The 18,532-nt window shown below is 39.9% G+C and overlaps 1 protein-coding gene across 1 annotated transcript in view; it reads right to left on the bottom strand.

Annotated features, from left to right (window-relative positions):
• Positions 1 to 1,620: 1,620 nt before the first annotated feature.
• ugt8 (UDP glycosyltransferase 8) overlaps positions 1,621 to 18,532 on the bottom strand; it is a 77,527-nt gene continuing 60,615 nt past the window's right edge. Inside the window, exon 6 of the mRNA XM_041192045.1 lies at positions 1,621 to 4,095. Within this exon, the coding sequence (XP_041047979.1) occupies positions 3,741 to 4,095 (355 nt within the window). The 3' untranslated portion in view covers positions 1,621 to 3,740. The remainder of the gene's footprint in view (positions 4,096 to 18,532) is intronic.

Below are 18,532 nucleotides of genomic sequence, written 5' to 3'. Positions count from 1 at the left end.
AGAAGATCACCCATAATCTACTTGAATGGCACAACAGACTCGAAAGACCGAGTGGCCTACTCTTACTCCTATTTCAAAGTAAAGTTGGGGAGTTATCCCAAGTGTCTTGGCATATTTATCCCTCAATTATCACAAAAAAGATCTGATCAATATTGTATCACTGTTTGTGGGAGTTTGCTGAGCACAAATTAGTTTGGTTTCCTACACTACAACAGTGACTACACTTCCAAAGTACTTAGACACCTGGTGGTCATGAAAAGTGCTATATAAATGCAAGTCATTTTTTCTTGTATTCTCTGTACAGGTACTCTGTGGATCTACATGCCTTGTAATATCAGCCACTAGATGGTCCTAAAGTTCTTTTAACAGCAGATATCATATCCTTTTGTTCAACTAGGCATCTATAGTAATAATTATGAACTGATTGATCTCACTAGTAGGAAGCACTCTTAAAATAAATTTTAACAATTGAGCTAATCACCCCACAGATGGATATGTATCGATTTTGCTCTGGCTTTTTCAAACAAATTCCATAGTTCGTCGAGTGGACATCTCTTCCTTCCAGGTACCATTTTCTTACCAGAGATGGAGGTAATTGGCTGCCAGAACAGGCAAAATGTACACTAATTTTCTCAAGTAAGAAAACCTCAGTTAGGACTAGATTATTTTAAGTCCCTAAATTCCCACTCTTGTTTCTCCCCATTTTCTAAGTATTGTGCATTTGAAACAGACCCCCTACCAGCCAAAGCAAAGTAATCCGTTTCAACCAAATCCTTCTGAGTAATTGAATACAAATCTAATTGAGAACATCACTAAATGCTACAGTGGAAAACATTTATATATAAATGCATGTTTTTTGTATTAATGTTATCATGACATCAGGAAATCCTAATCCTGATGTCACTTTTGCAATCCAGGGAACATGGCAGCCAATTTACTCTCAGCAAATGAACAGCAATGAGATATTGGCTAGATAATAATGATCCCTTAGTACCACACTAAACTAATCAGTTTAGATTTTGCACTGAAATGAGTCAGGCTTGCATCCACAATCTTCTGATTCAGGTGAGATTGATAGCACTGACGATGGATAACTCCCATCTAAAATCAAATATTCAACAAGTCATACCAGTTATGTGCTGTTTAAGTAGGTCCGAGGACAGCTGAGAAGGGGGTCAATAGTATGGATAGTTAATATCTTAGAATTTGTTTCATTTTATATAGCCCATGGAAGGAGTGGGCTTAAGAAGCTAAATTACCTTTTATTAATGAAAAAGCTCTAAGAAGCAATGCACTTTTCTGACAGCTTGTCTGATCACAATTTCCCTCCCAAATGGGGAATACATCGCCTTGAGACAAAAATATCATTGATTACAACTGTTGCCTAGTGTTCAAATTCTTCCTTCATTATCCCTGATAGATTTGTCACTTTTTGTCTCTTTTGAGTACGTGAAAATATAATTCTATTTAAAGACAAATCCCATTACATTTTTAAACTATCAAGTGAAGGATGAGTATAATGGCAAAGTGTAAAATATTCCAAAAAAATGTTCTAGTTATCCAAGTGTGTAATGCAACAATGCATTATTATAGCAATTGTAAAGCATACACACAACTATCAATGTTTTTGCATTTATTTAACTTTGTTGCAATAACAGATGACAGTGTATGTATTTAAAACTGTAGGTGGAATTAGACATTTACATTTTTATATATACATATATTAAAAAAAAAGTTCCAGGCTATTTAATCAGTGCTTATTGCTCGACTTTATCACAGCTTTAGCCTTAGCCCAACTATACTACAGCCTGAAGACACTGTATCCGTTATTTTACTTAAAAACAAATATCTGCATACAGTACGCGTTACGACTACCTAGTTATCACCCCACCACTCATTGCCTTACAAAGCAGTTAATCTGCTTTCTCTATGGCCACTTCATGGCAGTATTGCATAGAACTTTGAACAGAAATGAAAGTAATGTAATTTTTTTTTTACATCGACTTTGTTTTGTTCAGTTATTTAAAGTTATTAGCTGTTCATACGCCTGTCTATTTTCCTACATTCAGTGGTCATCTGTGGCTCCAAGTGGGATATAAATAAAATACAATCCTTATTTGGGTCACAATTTAGTAAAAATCAAGGAGACAATAGCAATGTTGAATATGAGATGCTCTTAGTTTCTTTGTCAGACATGTGAACTCTAATTACAATAAATAAAATTTACACTCACAGCAGGGCTAGTATGTATTGCAAGTAAACACATCACACTGTAGACAAACTATGACAGATACAGAAAAGCAGCACTGGGCTACAGTTAAGTACAGTAGTTAGTGAATTGTGTGCCCCAAAGATGTTCAAAAGAACAGGAAGCTGCCAAGATCAAGCCATCGAAAATTAACATCCATTGACAAATTATTCACCTATATTTTAATGGGAAAATATAAAGACCATGTAAAAATACTTTGGCAAGTGATGGGCAACAATATATGTAGCTGCTTTGTTTGTGCAGGCAAATGTGAACTGGTCTCATGTTTATCCATTGTGTATCAAGACAGAGTGGAACAAGAGGTAGAAGTATAAGAATATAAAGATTCAGCTTGGTTCATATACCCAAAATGTCCATTCATGATGGAATCTAAAGTTGTAATATTTAGGTGATAAATTAATTTTCAGACCACATTCAATGCATATTCTGAAGCTAGCTTATAATGGATGATCATGTTACTGCTGTATTCCTCATTTTAATATACACTAATAAATTACTCTAGAAAAAGGTGATACACCTAAAATTCAGTGAAGTACGATGTGGAAAATGTTGCCACCCATCACAAATGCTGTATTTTTAAATGGGATTTGCAGAGCATTTAACAGTTAAAGATATATTGTGCACTTAAAAATGTGTTGTTTGAATCATTTTTAAAGTAACAATGCTTCATTTCTCAGTTGTGAATTATACCAATCTAAATCTTGTAAGGTACACAATTTGTGATTAAGTTTGAAAACGCCTAAATAAAGCTGAAAATTAGGTTATCATTGAGCACTACCTAACAAGACAATTAAACTACATGCCAACTTTGATTTTGTGAAGTGTGTATGAGGGATACCTGGATTTGTGCCCAATCTATTAAGAATTATAGAAATGGTGAAAAAACACATCCAATCCTTTCGCAATCAGATCTGACCATGTTTTCCACCAAAGGGAAGACATTCGCTGTAACAAGTAAAACATCTTAATCTGGGTCCAATAATTGACTAGACCACCATCACAATTGAATTAGTGTACGATTCAATATAGTCTTAGCTAACATAATCTTCTGTCAACACAAACAAAACTGAAAAAAATCAAACTAAACTAATTTTACCCAAGTATCAAACCCTTCATCTTTTTTGTCTTTTTTAAAAAAAAGTGGGGCACACAACACACTTTAATAAATCACAAAACAATTTATAAAAATTCATAATAAAACTTTCCAAGAATTAAGGCCATTATAGTTTCAGTGCCAAAGTAATTTGTGCAGAAATGCCAGGGATCAGATGTACAGTATTGCATTTTTAATTGTGCTCATCGGTCCTTTAGTCAGCACATGGAATTTTAGGCAAAATGAGGTTAAATGGTGGAGAATGTTAACACAGTTATTTTCCTAAATGCTGTCAGTAGTGTGTTACACAGGTGGTATTATACCAACAGTATAGTTAACTGTTAATCTTTCCCAATATTACAGGATGGACAAGGTTACTCATTTCACTTTTTTTTCATGTTTGACGTGACCGTTCTTCCGATGTTTACCATTTGCTATTCCATTGTAGCAGTGTCCATTAGTTTTACCATGCACTAATTTAGATGAAAACCTTTTGGCAACCAGCTTCACTATCCACAATCCCATCTTGAATGCAACAACAATGCTCAATGAAACGAGCAGAACTGCATCCAACAAGAAATATTGGTAGAACCGGATATTATAAACAGCAGCACGAAGATGTTCTGCCCCACTGTAACGGAGGATGTAGTTAATCCAGTAAACTGTTCGGCTAACAGGATGTTCAGGCTGGTCTCTATGAATCTGAGATAATTGTTCAGCACGTTGCTTGTAGCTAAAATGAAAGATAAAAACATTGAGTGCTGTATAGACAGGGAATGCCATTAAAGTATGGAATCAATGAAAACTGCAATTAACTATTAGTTACAATGCAGATAAAGATTTTACTGCTTTTCCAGACTTAAGGCAACAAAATGCCCATTAACTTGATGTTTCATCTGGGCATAAAATCTTTTAATCTATTTGTCCAGGCACAAAAACAAATCTCAAAGTATCTATAATTTTCATTGATACAGATATAATAAATAATCAAACGCTTTCTTTTTTTTGAATTCCTGAAAAATACAAGTGTGATCGGTGGAAAATAGGCTATATCTGCCAGACAATTGAAATTCAACAATGCTGCCATTTTTTTTGGACATAACACTGGAAAATAGTTTTCCATTTTTAGCTGACTACATACATCATAAGCAAGATTACAACAATAAAATTAAATTGTTACCATTTGTATTATCTTCCAAAACCATATTAATCTCTGATGCAGTTTGTACTTTTACAGAAAATTTGATCTGTCACAAATGAGGCATACTTGTAAGGATAAAGACTTTGGAAAGCAAACTGATTAGCATGTCTCTGTTGCAGATCAGCTATCTTGATAGCTGGCAAACTGGCAGTCCTTAACGGCACCATTTCAAATGTCATTATGTTCTTTCTATGCTGCAGTGACTAAAAATGCATACAACATAGATATGGATAAACTAATTCCTGCTATAGGCTCAGTATCATGTCTTGCGATTGGTGTTCTATTCCACGTGTTATTTCTTACAGCATATTGTGCAGATGGTTTCAACGTTTATCTTCCTTCATAAGTTTTATCATTTTGCATTTGCCCAACTTCACAATCCATCCATATCATTATGCATCTGATTAGCATGCTCTGTATGGTTGGCAATCCTCCCACTTTGTCTCACCAAATTTTGAATTGTTTTTTCCTCTATTCTCACTTCCAAAATCATTGATGTACAATGTGAATAGCACTGACTCCATTAATTATTTCCCAGCAATTCCATGTATAACTGCTAATGCTCACTAATTCTGTGCTTTTCTACTTTACAGAACCAAACTACTTAAGGCACTCCATCAAAACTTTGTGGAAACCAGATAGGCAATGTCCATGCCATCGGTTTTATCCCAAGGTTAATAATACTTTAAATAATTCTAACAAGCCTGTTTGGTATGAATAATCACCTCCACCCAGCACACAACACTATGCTGACTTGTCCTGATGACTCCATATTAGGAACACAAGAACAGGAGTAAGTCATTTAGCCCCCTTGAGCTTGTTTCACCAACCAATGAGATCATGGCTGATTTTGCAACCTATCTCCATATTCCCATCATTGCACATATTCCTTAATACCTTTTACTTAAAATCTATTAATTGGAGTTTGAAAAATAACAATGGATCTAGCATCAATTACCATTGGCAAGAGAGTTCCAAAACTCCACCACCCTTTGCACGTAGAAGCATTTCCTTATTTCATTCCTGAAAGGTCTGGCTCTAATTTTTAGACTGTGGCCTCTAATCCTAGACTCCCCAAACAGCAGAAATAGTTTCTTTACTTGTCTGCTCTTAGTAATATTTTAAAACTTCAATCAAATCATCTCTTAAAACTCCAAATTCTAGGAAGTATATCTAATGTTTCCTCTAAGCATTTAAAATTTCATTGTGTGGTTAGGGTCCATGCAATTAAATGAATAGGTCATGCACAATAAAAAGAGGGAATGTTGAGTTCAATCCTAGTTTCTGTAATCTCTCTTGTAATTTAACCCTTGGAGTCCAGGTACCATTTTGGTAAACCTAACTGTACTCGCTCCAAGGTCAACATATCATTTCCCAAGTGTGCTGCCCAGAACTACTCCAGATGTGGTCTAACCAGGGATTTGCATAGCTAAAGAGTGACTTCCATCCCCATGTATTCTGAAACTTTTTGATTATTTTCTATACATGTTCATGAGATTTTAATGGTCTATGTTCCTGGACCCCCACATCTTGTTGTATGGTCTTCCACTGTTTCTATTTTACACCATTTAGAAAGTAGGCTGTTCTATTCATCTTTTGTCGCAATAGATGATCTCACATTTGCCTCCATTGAAATCTGTGTGTCAAACTTTTGTCCTTCATTTACTCCACAAATAATTTGTAATGTTACATTTCCATCTGGAACACTGTCAATCTTTGTGTCACTGATAAATTTAGATATATAGCTTCCTATGCAATTCTAGATTCAGTGATGTGTAATGAGGCAGAATTGATAAGGGAGCTTAAGGTGAAGGAACCCTTAGGAGGAAGTGACCATAATATGATAGAATTTACCCTGCAATTTGAGAGGAAAAAGCTGGAATCAAATGTAACAGTATTACAGTTGAATAAAGGCAACTACAGAGGGATGAGGGAGGAGCTGGCCAGAACTGACTGGGAGATGAGCCTAGCAGGAAAGACAGTGGAACAGCAATGGTAGGAGATTCTGGGAATGATTTGGGAGACACAGCAAAAATTCATCCCTAGGAAGAAGCAGCATACTAAAGGGAGGACGAGGCAACCATGGCTTACAAGGGAAGTCAGGGACAGCATAAAAGCTAAAGAGAAAGCACACAATGCGGCGAAGAGCAGTGGGAAACCAGGGGATTGGGAAGCCTACAAAGACCAACAGAGGACAACAAAAAAAAATGAGGGAGAAGATTAAATATGAGGGTAAACTAGCCAGTAATATAATAGAAGGTTGCAAGAGTTTTTTTTTTAGATATATAAAGGGTAAGAGAGTGGGCTGCTGGAAAATGACGCTGGAGAAGTAGTAGTGGGGAACAAAGAAATTGCGGAGGAATTGATTGGTACTTTGCGTCAGTCTTCACGGTGGAAGACAAAAGTAACATCCCCAAAGTTCAAGAGTCGCAGGAGCAGAGGTGAATATGGTGGCCATTACCAAGGAGAAGGTGCTAGGAAAACTGAAAGGTCTGAAGGTGGATAAATCTCCTGGGCCAGATGGATTACACCCCAGAGTTCTGAAGAAGATAGCTGACGAGATAGTGGAGGCGTTAGTGGTGATCTTTCAGGAATCACTCGAGTCAGGGAGGGTCCCAGAGGACTGGAAAATCGCTAATGTAGCCCCCCTGTTTAAGAAGGGAGTGAGGCAAAAGACAGGAAATTATAGGCCGATTAACTGACCTCGGTCATTGGTAAGATTTAAGAGTCCATTATTAAGGATGAGATTTCAGAATACTTGGAAGTGCATGGTAAAATCGGGCAAAGTCAGCATGGTTTCATCAAGGGGCAGTCATGCCTGACAAATCTGTTAGAATTCTTTGAGGAGGTAATGAGTAGGTTAGACAAAGGAGTGCCAATGGATGTTATCTACTTGGACTTCCAGAAGGCCTTTGACAAGGTGCCGCACAGGAGGCTGCTCAGTAAGATAAGAGCCCATGGTACTAGAGGCAAGGTACTAGCATGGATGGAAGATTGGCTGTCTGGCAGGAGGCAGAGAGTGGGGATAAGGGGTCCTTCTCAGGATAGCAGACGGTGACTAGTGGAGTTCCACAGGGGTCAGTGTGGGGACCACAACTTTTCACTTTATACATTAATGATCTAGATGAAGGAACTGAGGGCATCCTGGCTAAGTTTGCAGATGATACAAAGATAGGTGGAGGGACAGGTAGTATTGAGGAGGCGGCATAAGGATTTGGACAGGTTAGGAGAATGGGCAAAGAAGTGGCAGATGGAATATAACGTGGGGAAATGTGAGGTCGTGCACTTTGGTAGGAAGAATCGAGGCATAGACTATTTTCTAAATGGGGAGAGAATTCAGAAATCTGGAGTGTAAAGGTACTTGGGAGTCCTAGTCCAGGATTCTCTTAAGGTTAACTTGCAGGTTGAGTTGATAGTTAGGAAGGCAAATGCAATGTTGGCATTGATTTCGAGAGGACTAGAATATAAAAGCAGGGATGTGCTGCTGAAGCTTTATAAGGCTTTGGTCAGACCACATTTAGAATATTGTGAGCAATTTTGGGCCCAGTATCTCAGGAAGGATGTTCTGGCCCTGGAGAGGGTCCAGAGGAGGTTCACGAGAACGATCCCAGGAATGAAAGGCTTAACATATGAGGAACGTTTGAGGACTCTGGGTCTATACTTGATGGAGTTTAGAAGGATGAGGGGGGATCTGATTGAAACTTACAGAGTACTGAAAGGCCTGGATAGAGTGGACGTGGGGAAAATGTTTCCATTAGTAGGAGAGACTAGAACCCGAGGGCACAGCCTCAGAGTATAGGGAAGACCTTTTAGAACAGAGATGAGGAGAAACTTCTTTAGCCAGAGAGTGGTGAATCTATGGAATTCATTGCCACAAAAGGATGTGGAGGCCAGGTCATTGAGCATATTTAGGACCGAGACAGATAGGTGCTTGATTGATAAGGGGATCCAAGGTTACAGGGAGAAGGCAGGAGAATGGTGTTGAAAAACTTATCAGCCATGATTGAATGGTGGAGCAGACTCGATGAGCTGAATGGCCTAATTTCTGCTTCTATGTCTTATGTTCTATCCCATCATTTATGTCATTAATAAATACGGTGAATAGTTGCGGCCCTAGCACAGACCCCTGTGGAATACCACCATGTACGTCCTGCCAATTATAGTGCCTATTCATTGTCCCTGCTCTGTCTCCTTCCTCAGTTAATTTCCTAACTAGGTCAATAATTTGTTTTTATTTCCATGAGCTTCAACTTTAATTAACAGCCTCTTATGTTGAACTTTTTAAAGGGGAGATGATGGCATAGTGGTAATGTCATTGGACTAGTGATCCAGAGGTCCATGTTAATGTTCTGCGGACACGGATTCAAATTCCATGACAGCATCTGATGAAATTTAAGCTTAATTAATAAAAGTCTGGAATTGAAGCTAATTTCAGTAATGATCATGAAAATATCAATGGTTGTAAAAACCATCTGGTTCACTAATGTCTTTTAGGGATCTGCCATCTTTACCTGATCTGGCCTACATGTAACTCCAGGCTCACAGCAATGTGGTTGACTCTTAGCTGACCTGTGAATGGCTGAACAAACCATTCAGTTAAAGGGCAATTAGGGATGAACAACAAATGCTGGCCTTGCCAGTGACACCCACATCCCATGAAAGAATAAAAAAAATCTAATGCCTTCTGGTGTGCATATAAATAACATCCATAGACATTCCCCTGCCCACTACTTTAGACACCTCTGCAGAAATTTGAATCCTTTACAAATCCATGTTGGCACTCTGGTCAGCTAAAATTTTTCAAGGTGTTCAGTCATCCTATCCTTAATTGTAGACTAATAATTTTCCAACAATTGTTGGGTTAACTAGTCTATAATTCTCTGATTTCCCTTTGACCTTAAAGGGACCAGTGACATGCAATTTTCCAATCAATAGGTTCCCGAATCAAGAGAACTTTAGGAGATTATAGTTGGGGGATCAGCAGTGTTCTAACCTACCTCCTTTAAAATACTGGGATGGAAACCATCTTGCCCAAGGGATTTGTCACTTTAGTACCATTATTTTTTTTCATTTGCTATTTTGCTTACACTAATTCAATATTATGGTTTCCGTGGGGTGGTGAGCATGCTGACCACTTCCCTCTGTTGCAAGTACTGACCAGGTAATTATTCAACATGGCCACCCTTTTGTTATTTTCATTGAGAATACCACTGACCAATTTTTAAGGTGCCCACATTGCTCCCTTTGTTCTTTCGTGAGATGTGAGCATCGTTGGCAAGGCTAGAATTTGTTGCTTATCCCTCAAGCCACCTTCTTGAAACACTGCAATTTTGTGATGTACATACACCCAGTGTTGTCAGGAAGGGAGGTTCAGGATTTTGACCTAGCAATAGTGAACAAATGATATAGTTCCAAGTCAGGATGGTGTGTGGCTTAGAGAGGAACTTGTAGGTGGGTGGTGTTCGGATACGTCTGCTGCCTTTATCCGCTTGCATAATATAATTGAAATTGATTTGATATTTCTTGCCAAATTTTCTTTCATATTCCTTTTTGTAGCTCTTACTATCAACTTTCTGACCCTTTGCTTTTCTTTTCTTTGCATCTTTCACATTCACCAGGTTCTGTGCTATTTTTTGCATTGTTCATATGCTTTTCCTTTTAGTTTAATGTTGTTGCTTACCTTTGTGGTTGTCTGTTGCTGTCATTTTTGGCAACAGAGCTCTTGCCCCGTTGGGAGTATAAAATAGTTCTATATCGCATTAAATTCTTTTTGCAAAGCTCCCCCCGATCTTATAGTGTTCATGTTACACCATTAACAGATTTCCCCAGTTTGCAGCGGACAGTCTCTATCTCATCCCACTGAAGTCAGCCTTACCTAAATCTTGAAGCTTGGTAGCTTTCTTAATTGACTTCCTTTCAAAAACTGCATTGAATTCTATCATATTACAATCAATATTATATAAATATTCATGCACTATTAGGTTGTTAACTAAATCTGGCTCATTACTAAATCTAATGTGGCATCCCCTTTGCTGGATCTAGGACATATTGCTGCAGAAATCTTCCCAGACACAGAAATTCACTACCTTTCTGACATACTAGTCTGCTCATCCCAATCCCTATGTAAATTAAAATCCCCCATTAAAACCACTTTACCTTTACAACATGCTTGTCTAATAGCTGCAATAAGACAATTGAAGATTCACAGCTATCATCAGGGGTCCTACACACAACTCCCAATGCAGTCTTAAATCATTTTTAATTTCCTAATTCTCAACTCTCTATTGCCTACTTACTTCGTCATCTCTTACCATTGAAGGTGACTTTATCCTTAATCACTAAAGCTACTCGTCCACTCTGCAATTTTCCTTATTTTTCCTGTAAACTTTATAACCTGGTATATTTAGTTCCCAGTCCTTACCCTGATGCAGCCATGATTCAGCAATGGCGATCATGCCATGCAAGTTGAATTTACACCTGCAATTCATTCGATTGAAAGAATGCTCATTTGGACCACTTAACCTAACCTGTGCTTTCGCCCTAAATATTTTACTCAATTTTTATTTTTCACTCCTGTTATGATTAATTAACATCTTTGCGTTTTCCCTTTACCTGTAGCACTTAAAGCACAATTTCTGACTGTCACTCTACGCACTTCGTTCCCATTTGCTTATGAACTAATTTTTATTTTAACCTTTCAACCTGAGGTGTCTTCTAGGACCCTGGTCCCAGCCTGGTTCAGGTGGAGCCCATCCCAATGATAACTCCTTCCTGTTCCAATACTAAAGCCAATGTCCCATTCACTTTCCAACACCACTCTTTCAGCCACATGCTTAAATCTCTAATCTGCTAATTCCGATGTCAATTGGCATGTGGTTTACACAATAACCCAGAGTTAATAACCCTTGAGCATCAGTTCTTTAATTTAGCTGCTAGATCCATCCATCATCTGTAAGTCACAAGTCCTGTAGCAATGGGCTTGCCACATGGTAGGAGCTGTAGGTTCTCAGAGCTGTAGCTGCAAACCTGCACACAAGTGGCTCAGGCCATAGGATCATTTTTCACTGAAAGAACGCAGCAGCAGAACTCAGCAGCCCCAAGTGATTGAGGAGCCCTTTACAGGACTACATTGCTCACCGCTCCAAGATGAGGAAAGGGCTAGAAAAGGTGCCCTAAACATTTTCTGCTTCACACTTAGCCTCGCAGCAAGCCACAGCTGGCAGGGAACCCATCAATATGGTTGTAAGACAATCTCAAAAAAAGTAAAAGGTGACACCAGTCGCCATTGGCATATGAAACATACGCATCCTCATGGATATCGCCACAGTACACAGACCTGAGAGAATAACTGCTCTTATTGGTTGAGAGCTAGCTATGTACAATATCCAGGTTACCACCTTTGGCTATATTCACCTAAGGAGGATCAGTCAAGGAAATCGATGCAAGTTACACACAGTTTTGGAGCGATCATGGAAAATAATGACATCAAGCTGGCATAAGCTTTGCTGTCACAAACCATCTCATCCAAGTTGGTTTGCCATCCCAAGGGTGTTAATAACAATCTGATGGTGCTTAAACTTCCCTGCATGGCAACCAACAATCAGCTTTCAGTGTGGACACCCCTACCATAGCCATAGGAACATAAGAAGTTGGAGCAGTAAGCCATTCAGCTCTTCGAGCCTGTTCTGCCATTCAACTAGATCAGGGCTGATCTACTTCAATGCCATTTTCCCACCCTCTCCTCATACCCTTGATATCTTTGATACCTAGAAATCAGTCTCGGTCTTGAATATGCTCAATGACTGAGCCTCCACCGGCCTCTGGGGTAGAGAATCCCAAAGATTAACTATCCGAGTGAAGAAGTCCCTCATCTCAGTTCTAAATGGCCTCTCTCTGATTCCAAGACCGTGTCCCCCTGTTCTAGAATCTCCAACCAGGGGAAACATCCTTCCTGCATTCACTTTGTCAAGCCCTGTAAGAATTTTGTATGCTTCGATGTGATCACCTCTCATTCTAAATGCTAGAGAATATATGCCCAGTCTCCTCAATCTCGCCTCATAGACTAATCCTGCCATCCCAAGGTTCAGTTTGGTGAACCTTTGTTGCACTCCCTCTATGGCAAATATATCCTTCCTTACATAAGGAAATCAAAACTGTACACAACACAAGGCCCTATACAATTGCAGCAAGAATGAGTTTGCCCTGTATTCAAATCCTCTTGCATTAAAGGCCAACCATAATTAAGTCAAGGATAAATTCTGTGATGACCTCCACTCCTTGTTTGTACTGTGCCAAAGTCAGGCAATCTAATCATTCTCTTGATGACTTCAAGGCAAAAGTTGGTGCTGATAACCAGACCTGGGAAGGGGTAATCAAAAAAAACAGGGTTGGCAGTTGTAAAATCAATGGTCTCTTCTTGCTGAAGGTGTGTGCAGAGCATGAACTCAATCACCAGTTTCTAGCCTCCCTAATCACAAGACGACAGCTTGATTGCACCCGCTTTGCATGAGCATCTAATCGACTATTTCATCACCAGGCAGAGGGACAAGCAGGATCTATGTGCAATGGAAGTCATGTGCAACACTGCTGGACTGTCCACAGTCTTATTTCAAAGCCAAACCGAGAGATCTATCTTCCTGATGCCCCCAAGGTATGAACGTCCAGAAACATCTCAATGCACAAGCAGGCAGCCAAAAAAGAATTTCTCAGAGAAACTCTGAAGTTCCCTGTCTATAGCAAAAATAGACACTCACTGCAATGAGGATGAACGTGTGAACTTTGGGGATATAGTATACTCCACTGCTCTAGAGGCCCTAGACCTTACCATCCATAACCATTGGTTTGATGAAAACAGTGAGGTAATCTACAAATGACTGGAGGAGAAACATCACCTCCTCAGGGTTTACTTCGATGACAAGTCATTATCTAAGCACAATGCCTACTAAAACATCAACAGAACTCTTAATGCAAGATCAGAGAGAGGCAGGACACTTGGCTGAATCAGAAGGGGGATGGACTTCAGTCGTACACAGACCACAAAGACTAGAAGCGATTCGATAATGCTCTGAAATCGGTCTATGAGCCCCAGTCTACTGGTTCTTCACTAATCCTCAGTGCCGACAGGTCAACACTGCTCACAGGAAAAAGCCCAAATTAGAGAAAGATGGGCAGAGCGCTTTAACCACATCCTCAATCTGCCTTCAATCATCACTGAAGAAGCAATCAAAAGGCTGATATGGGTTGCCGTCAACTGCTCTCTATTGAACCTCCCATGGTGTTAGAAACGACAAATGCAACCAAGCTCCTGTCAAGTGGCAAAGCTCCGGGAGCCGATGTTACTCCAGTTGAGGTCTACAAAGCTGGAAGTCAATGCCTGGTCAAATAACTCACTGAGCTCTTTCAGTCAATGTAGGAGCAAGGAGCCATCCTGCAAGAATAGAAAGATGCCTCCATTGTCCACTTGTAAAAGTGGAAAAGAACTCGCCAATCTTCTGAGAGGAATCTCATTCCTCGCCATCACCAGCAAAATCTTCACCAAAATCCTTCTTAACTGTTTAGTACCTTGGCCAGGGTCTGCTGCAGAGAGTCAGTGCAGTCGAGGAACCACCAACATGATGTTACAGTTACTCAGCTCCAGGAGAAATTAAAAGAACAGAACATGGCCTTCCACACCATGTTTGTTGACCTGAACAGCCAGCCATGAGGGCCTTTGGAAGGTAACGGTGAAATTTAGCTGCCTTGAGAAATTAATCACAATGGTTTGACAGTTTAATGATGGCATGCTTGCACATGTTCTGGATGATGGTGTCTCTTCTGGCCCATTCTTAAGACACTAATGGAGTTAAACAGGGCTGCATGTCAGCACCAACCCTCTTCAGCATGTTTTTCTCTGCCATGCTCTCTAATACCTTCCATGATGTTGATCCTGGCATCAAAATCAAATATTGCATGGACAGGAAGTTGCTCAATCTGAGATGACTCTAGGCAAAAAACAAGGTCTCCAAGAACATACTTCATGATTTGCTGTTTGCCGATGACTTTGCACAAGCTGACGGTTCAGGGCTGGATGTGCTATACGAATGCATGCAACATCTTCAGTCTACATTAGCAAGAAAACTGAAGTAATGTACCAACTTGCTCCAGGAAAGCCCCATCTCAAGCCCAAGGCTTCAGTCCATGACCAGAACCTAACAGCAGCAGCAGCAAAGTTCACTTAGCTCGGCAGCACATTCTCTCGAACTGTCTGTATTGATGACGAGGCACATGCAAGAATTGCCAAAGCAAGCATGGCCTTCAACAGACTTTGAACATCCGTCTGGAAACAAAGAGAAGTCTGCCCATTAAATTGAAACTCAGTAGAGCAATAGTCTGCTATATGCATGAGAGACTTGTACTGCGTACCAGTATCAAGCCAAGAAGCTCAACCACTTTCACTTAAGCTGCCTTGAAAACTTCTGAAGATCAGATGGCAGGACAAAATACCAGACACTGAAGTACTCTCACAGGCATCCAGCATACTAAGACAATCAAAACTGACTTGGATTGGTTATTTAGCCAGAATGCCTGACACTTACTCACCAAAGCGAATATTCTATAGCGATCTTGAATCTGAATTGTGCTCACATGGCAGTCAAAGAACACTGAAGGCTTCACTTGGGAATTTTGATATTGACTTCCAATTCTGGGAGAAGCTCGCCCAGGATCGCTGTGCCTGGCACAATCAAAAAAAGGTGCGGCTTCCTTCAAAAGCAAGCACGTATAAGAGACAAAGAGAAAATATGAAGAAATTCAAGCCAGCAACTCGACCAAAACTCAATCATCTGGGGTATCCTGTCTTATTTGCAGCAGAACCTTCCAGGCACAGATCAGTCTTAGCAATCACCTGTGTACCCACCAGAACCATATCAAACACCCCAGATGATGGGCATGGTCACCTCTGCCTCAAAGGGCAAAGAAACATGGATCACAACAATTGGATCCTCTCCCTCCCTTGCCAATATTGTTTCAAGCCCATTTGAGACCTCCCTCACCTTGACAGGATGGCAACACACCACCTCGGATGCTTGATCCTGCTCTCAAAGAATGCCATCTGTTCCCTAAAAATTATGCTTCCCTATTCTTCTACTCCCCACTTTGGACAGCCTTCTGCTCTAAGCTGCTCATGGTCTGCATTTTGGCTGTCCTTCTGACATTCTTTATCCTGTTCCTCACAGGTAGCAAGTACATCATACTTGTTCAATAGGATCAGTTTCTGCAGCCCCTTGTTTGCTATCTCACTTCTGTTACTTTTACTCTGAACACGATCAGTCACACTAACCTTATTCTGAATCTGCACCTCTCATGAGAAGAGATAAATATGTAGCCACCTGTCCAGATACTGCTTCCTGTCCCTTATGGTGAAGTGCCTCCAACTCACACTCAAACTCAAGATTCTGTGTCCAAGAGATTTGAAAAAGAGCCATATGCCACAGATGTATTCCATTGACAGAATTTTCACTGTCCACAAACTTCCACATGCTGAAGTCCAGGTACCCAGTCTGCTCCACCATACCTTATTCTATATTATTATTATATATGTTTTAGTTTGTTTTAGGTTTTTTCCCTACACACTAACTTACACTAAGTACTAAACACCAAAAACTGGACAAAAAAGTTAAACACTGCAAGCTTACATAAACCAATTAAATAATTGGGGGCAGTAAAGTACCACATCTTTTCCCTTCTGCAGCAAATTCTCACTCTCACTAATTTCTGAATTTTGCCTGTGTTTCATCCTTTTCTATCCTTTTTAGGATGGTTCCTAATGTCTTACTGATGGCACTATCAATAGTAGTTTTCAAGACAGCTCCATCTCCAAGTAGGTGGTGTCCTCTTTCCTTCAAGCTTTTTATTCACAGAATCACAGTGCAGAAGAGACCCTTCGGCCCAACACGTGCACCAACACTTGAGAAACACCTGACCGACCTACCTAATCCCATTTACCGGTACTTGGCCCAGAGGCTTGAATGTTATGATGTGCCAAGTGCTCATCCAGGTATTTTTTAAAGGATGGGAGGCAACCTGCCTCCACCACCCTCCCAGGCAGTGCATTCCAGACCGTCACCACCCTCTGGGTAAAAAAGTTTTTCCTTGCATCCCTCCTAAACCTCCTGCCCCTCACCTTGAACATATGCCCCCTTGTGACTGACCCTTCAACTAAGGGGAACAGCCACTCCCTATCCACCCTGTCATGCCCCTCATAATCTTGTACACCTCGATCAGGTCGCCCCTCAGTCTTCTCTGCTTCAACGAAAACAACCCCAGTCTATCCAACCTCTCTTCATAACTTAAATGTTTCATCCCAGGGAACATCCTGGTGAATCTCCTCTGCACCCCCTCCAGTGCATTCACATCCTTCCTATCAATATGGCGATCAGAACTGCACACAGCACTACAGCTGTGGCCTCACCAAGGTTCTATACAACTCCAACATGACCTCGCTACCTTATTCAGCTGTCAATACTAATTATTCCGTAATGGTCCTGAGCAATATGGACCACTATTTCTTCAAGTATCTTTGTGCACGAGCCATCTTTTTTTGGGACCCTATCTTCTTCCAATCTCTAACACTTTATCTTCATCATCAGTAATCACTATTTTACTGTATACAACATATTTAGGAACTCCAGTTGCTTGATACTATATCCTCATCAATGCTTTGTAAAGCATTAACTACTTTCTTCACAATTTGCCTTTCAATATTTTACTCCAAAAACATATGTGAAACATTCTACTGGATATTATAAATCAATATCTTGAAGACTCTCAGTTATCATAGGAAACAGGATGGTTTTGGAAGTAACCAAACTGGACCACTTATGGATGACCCAGTTTACTCAGACTTTCAAAAGGAGTTTGTCAAATGTCTTCAATTGAAACTAGTAGGAAAGGTGAAACTCAAACAGATAAACTATCTAAGCATACTGGTGGTAGGGCCAATGATACTTGGTGGCTCCTTTGAAGGACAGATATCTAGTTAGGAATGACTTCACACAGCCCACTGATTAGACTAAGAACATCAAGAGTATAAAGCTACTTCTTTATTCTTCTTGCAGGGTGTGAGTGTTGCTGGTAAGGCCAGCATTTGTTGCTCACTCTTAATTTCCCTTCAACTGAGTGGTTTGCTAAGTCATTTCAGAAGGCATTTAAGAGGCAATCACATTGTTGAGGCTCTGGATTCACATGCAAGCCAGACCATGCAAGGACAACAGATTCCTTCCATAGAAGGCGTTTAGTTGAACCAGATGGGTTTTTGTGACAAGCGATGATAACTTCATGGTCGCCATTACTGAGATGAGCATTTTTAATTCTGGATTTATTAATTGATTGTAAGTTCCACCAACTGCCATAGTGGGATTTGAACCCATATCCCCAGAGCTTTAATCTGGGCTTCTGAATTACTAATCTATGACATTACCATTTAGCCACTATCTCCCCACTAAGGCATAATGAAAGGCGTCATGACTGACCAGGCTTTGTTGTTCAATCTAATGTTGCTGATTAATTGGGCATAAATGGTTCTTGTTGTTTTGACTGGGAATATTTTATCTTACAATTACTGTTAATACTGAATACAATTCATTCATATTTTTAATGTTAGATTATTTTACTGTTGGCTTGTAGCCTAAACCATCATCTTAATGCATTTCTTATTAGTTTATAATAAAGCTCAATTAAAGGCAGCTAGGATCAAACTGCAAATTCAGTTAAAAATTTCACATATCTATTTATCTTTCTACAGTCCACATACTCACCAACAAATGGTCTAAAGAGAAAGGATTTGCATGTCATCAACCATGCAAATCTGGGATTAAATATCTGGAACCTGAATGGAGCAGCCTTGTTGGCTCAATGGCTCAAATAGTCTTCTCACCTTGGACTTCATATTTAGGTTCTACTCTTCAATATATATGAATAGGAGTAGCCACCC

Source organism: Carcharodon carcharias, chromosome 1 (genome assembly GCF_017639515.1).
Source record: "Carcharodon carcharias isolate sCarCar2 chromosome 1, sCarCar2.pri, whole genome shotgun sequence".
NCBI lineage: Eukaryota > Metazoa > Chordata > Chondrichthyes > Lamniformes > Lamnidae > Carcharodon > Carcharodon carcharias.
The sequence above is the reverse complement of the archived record's forward strand: the minus strand, read 5'-3'. Positions and strand labels throughout refer to the sequence as shown.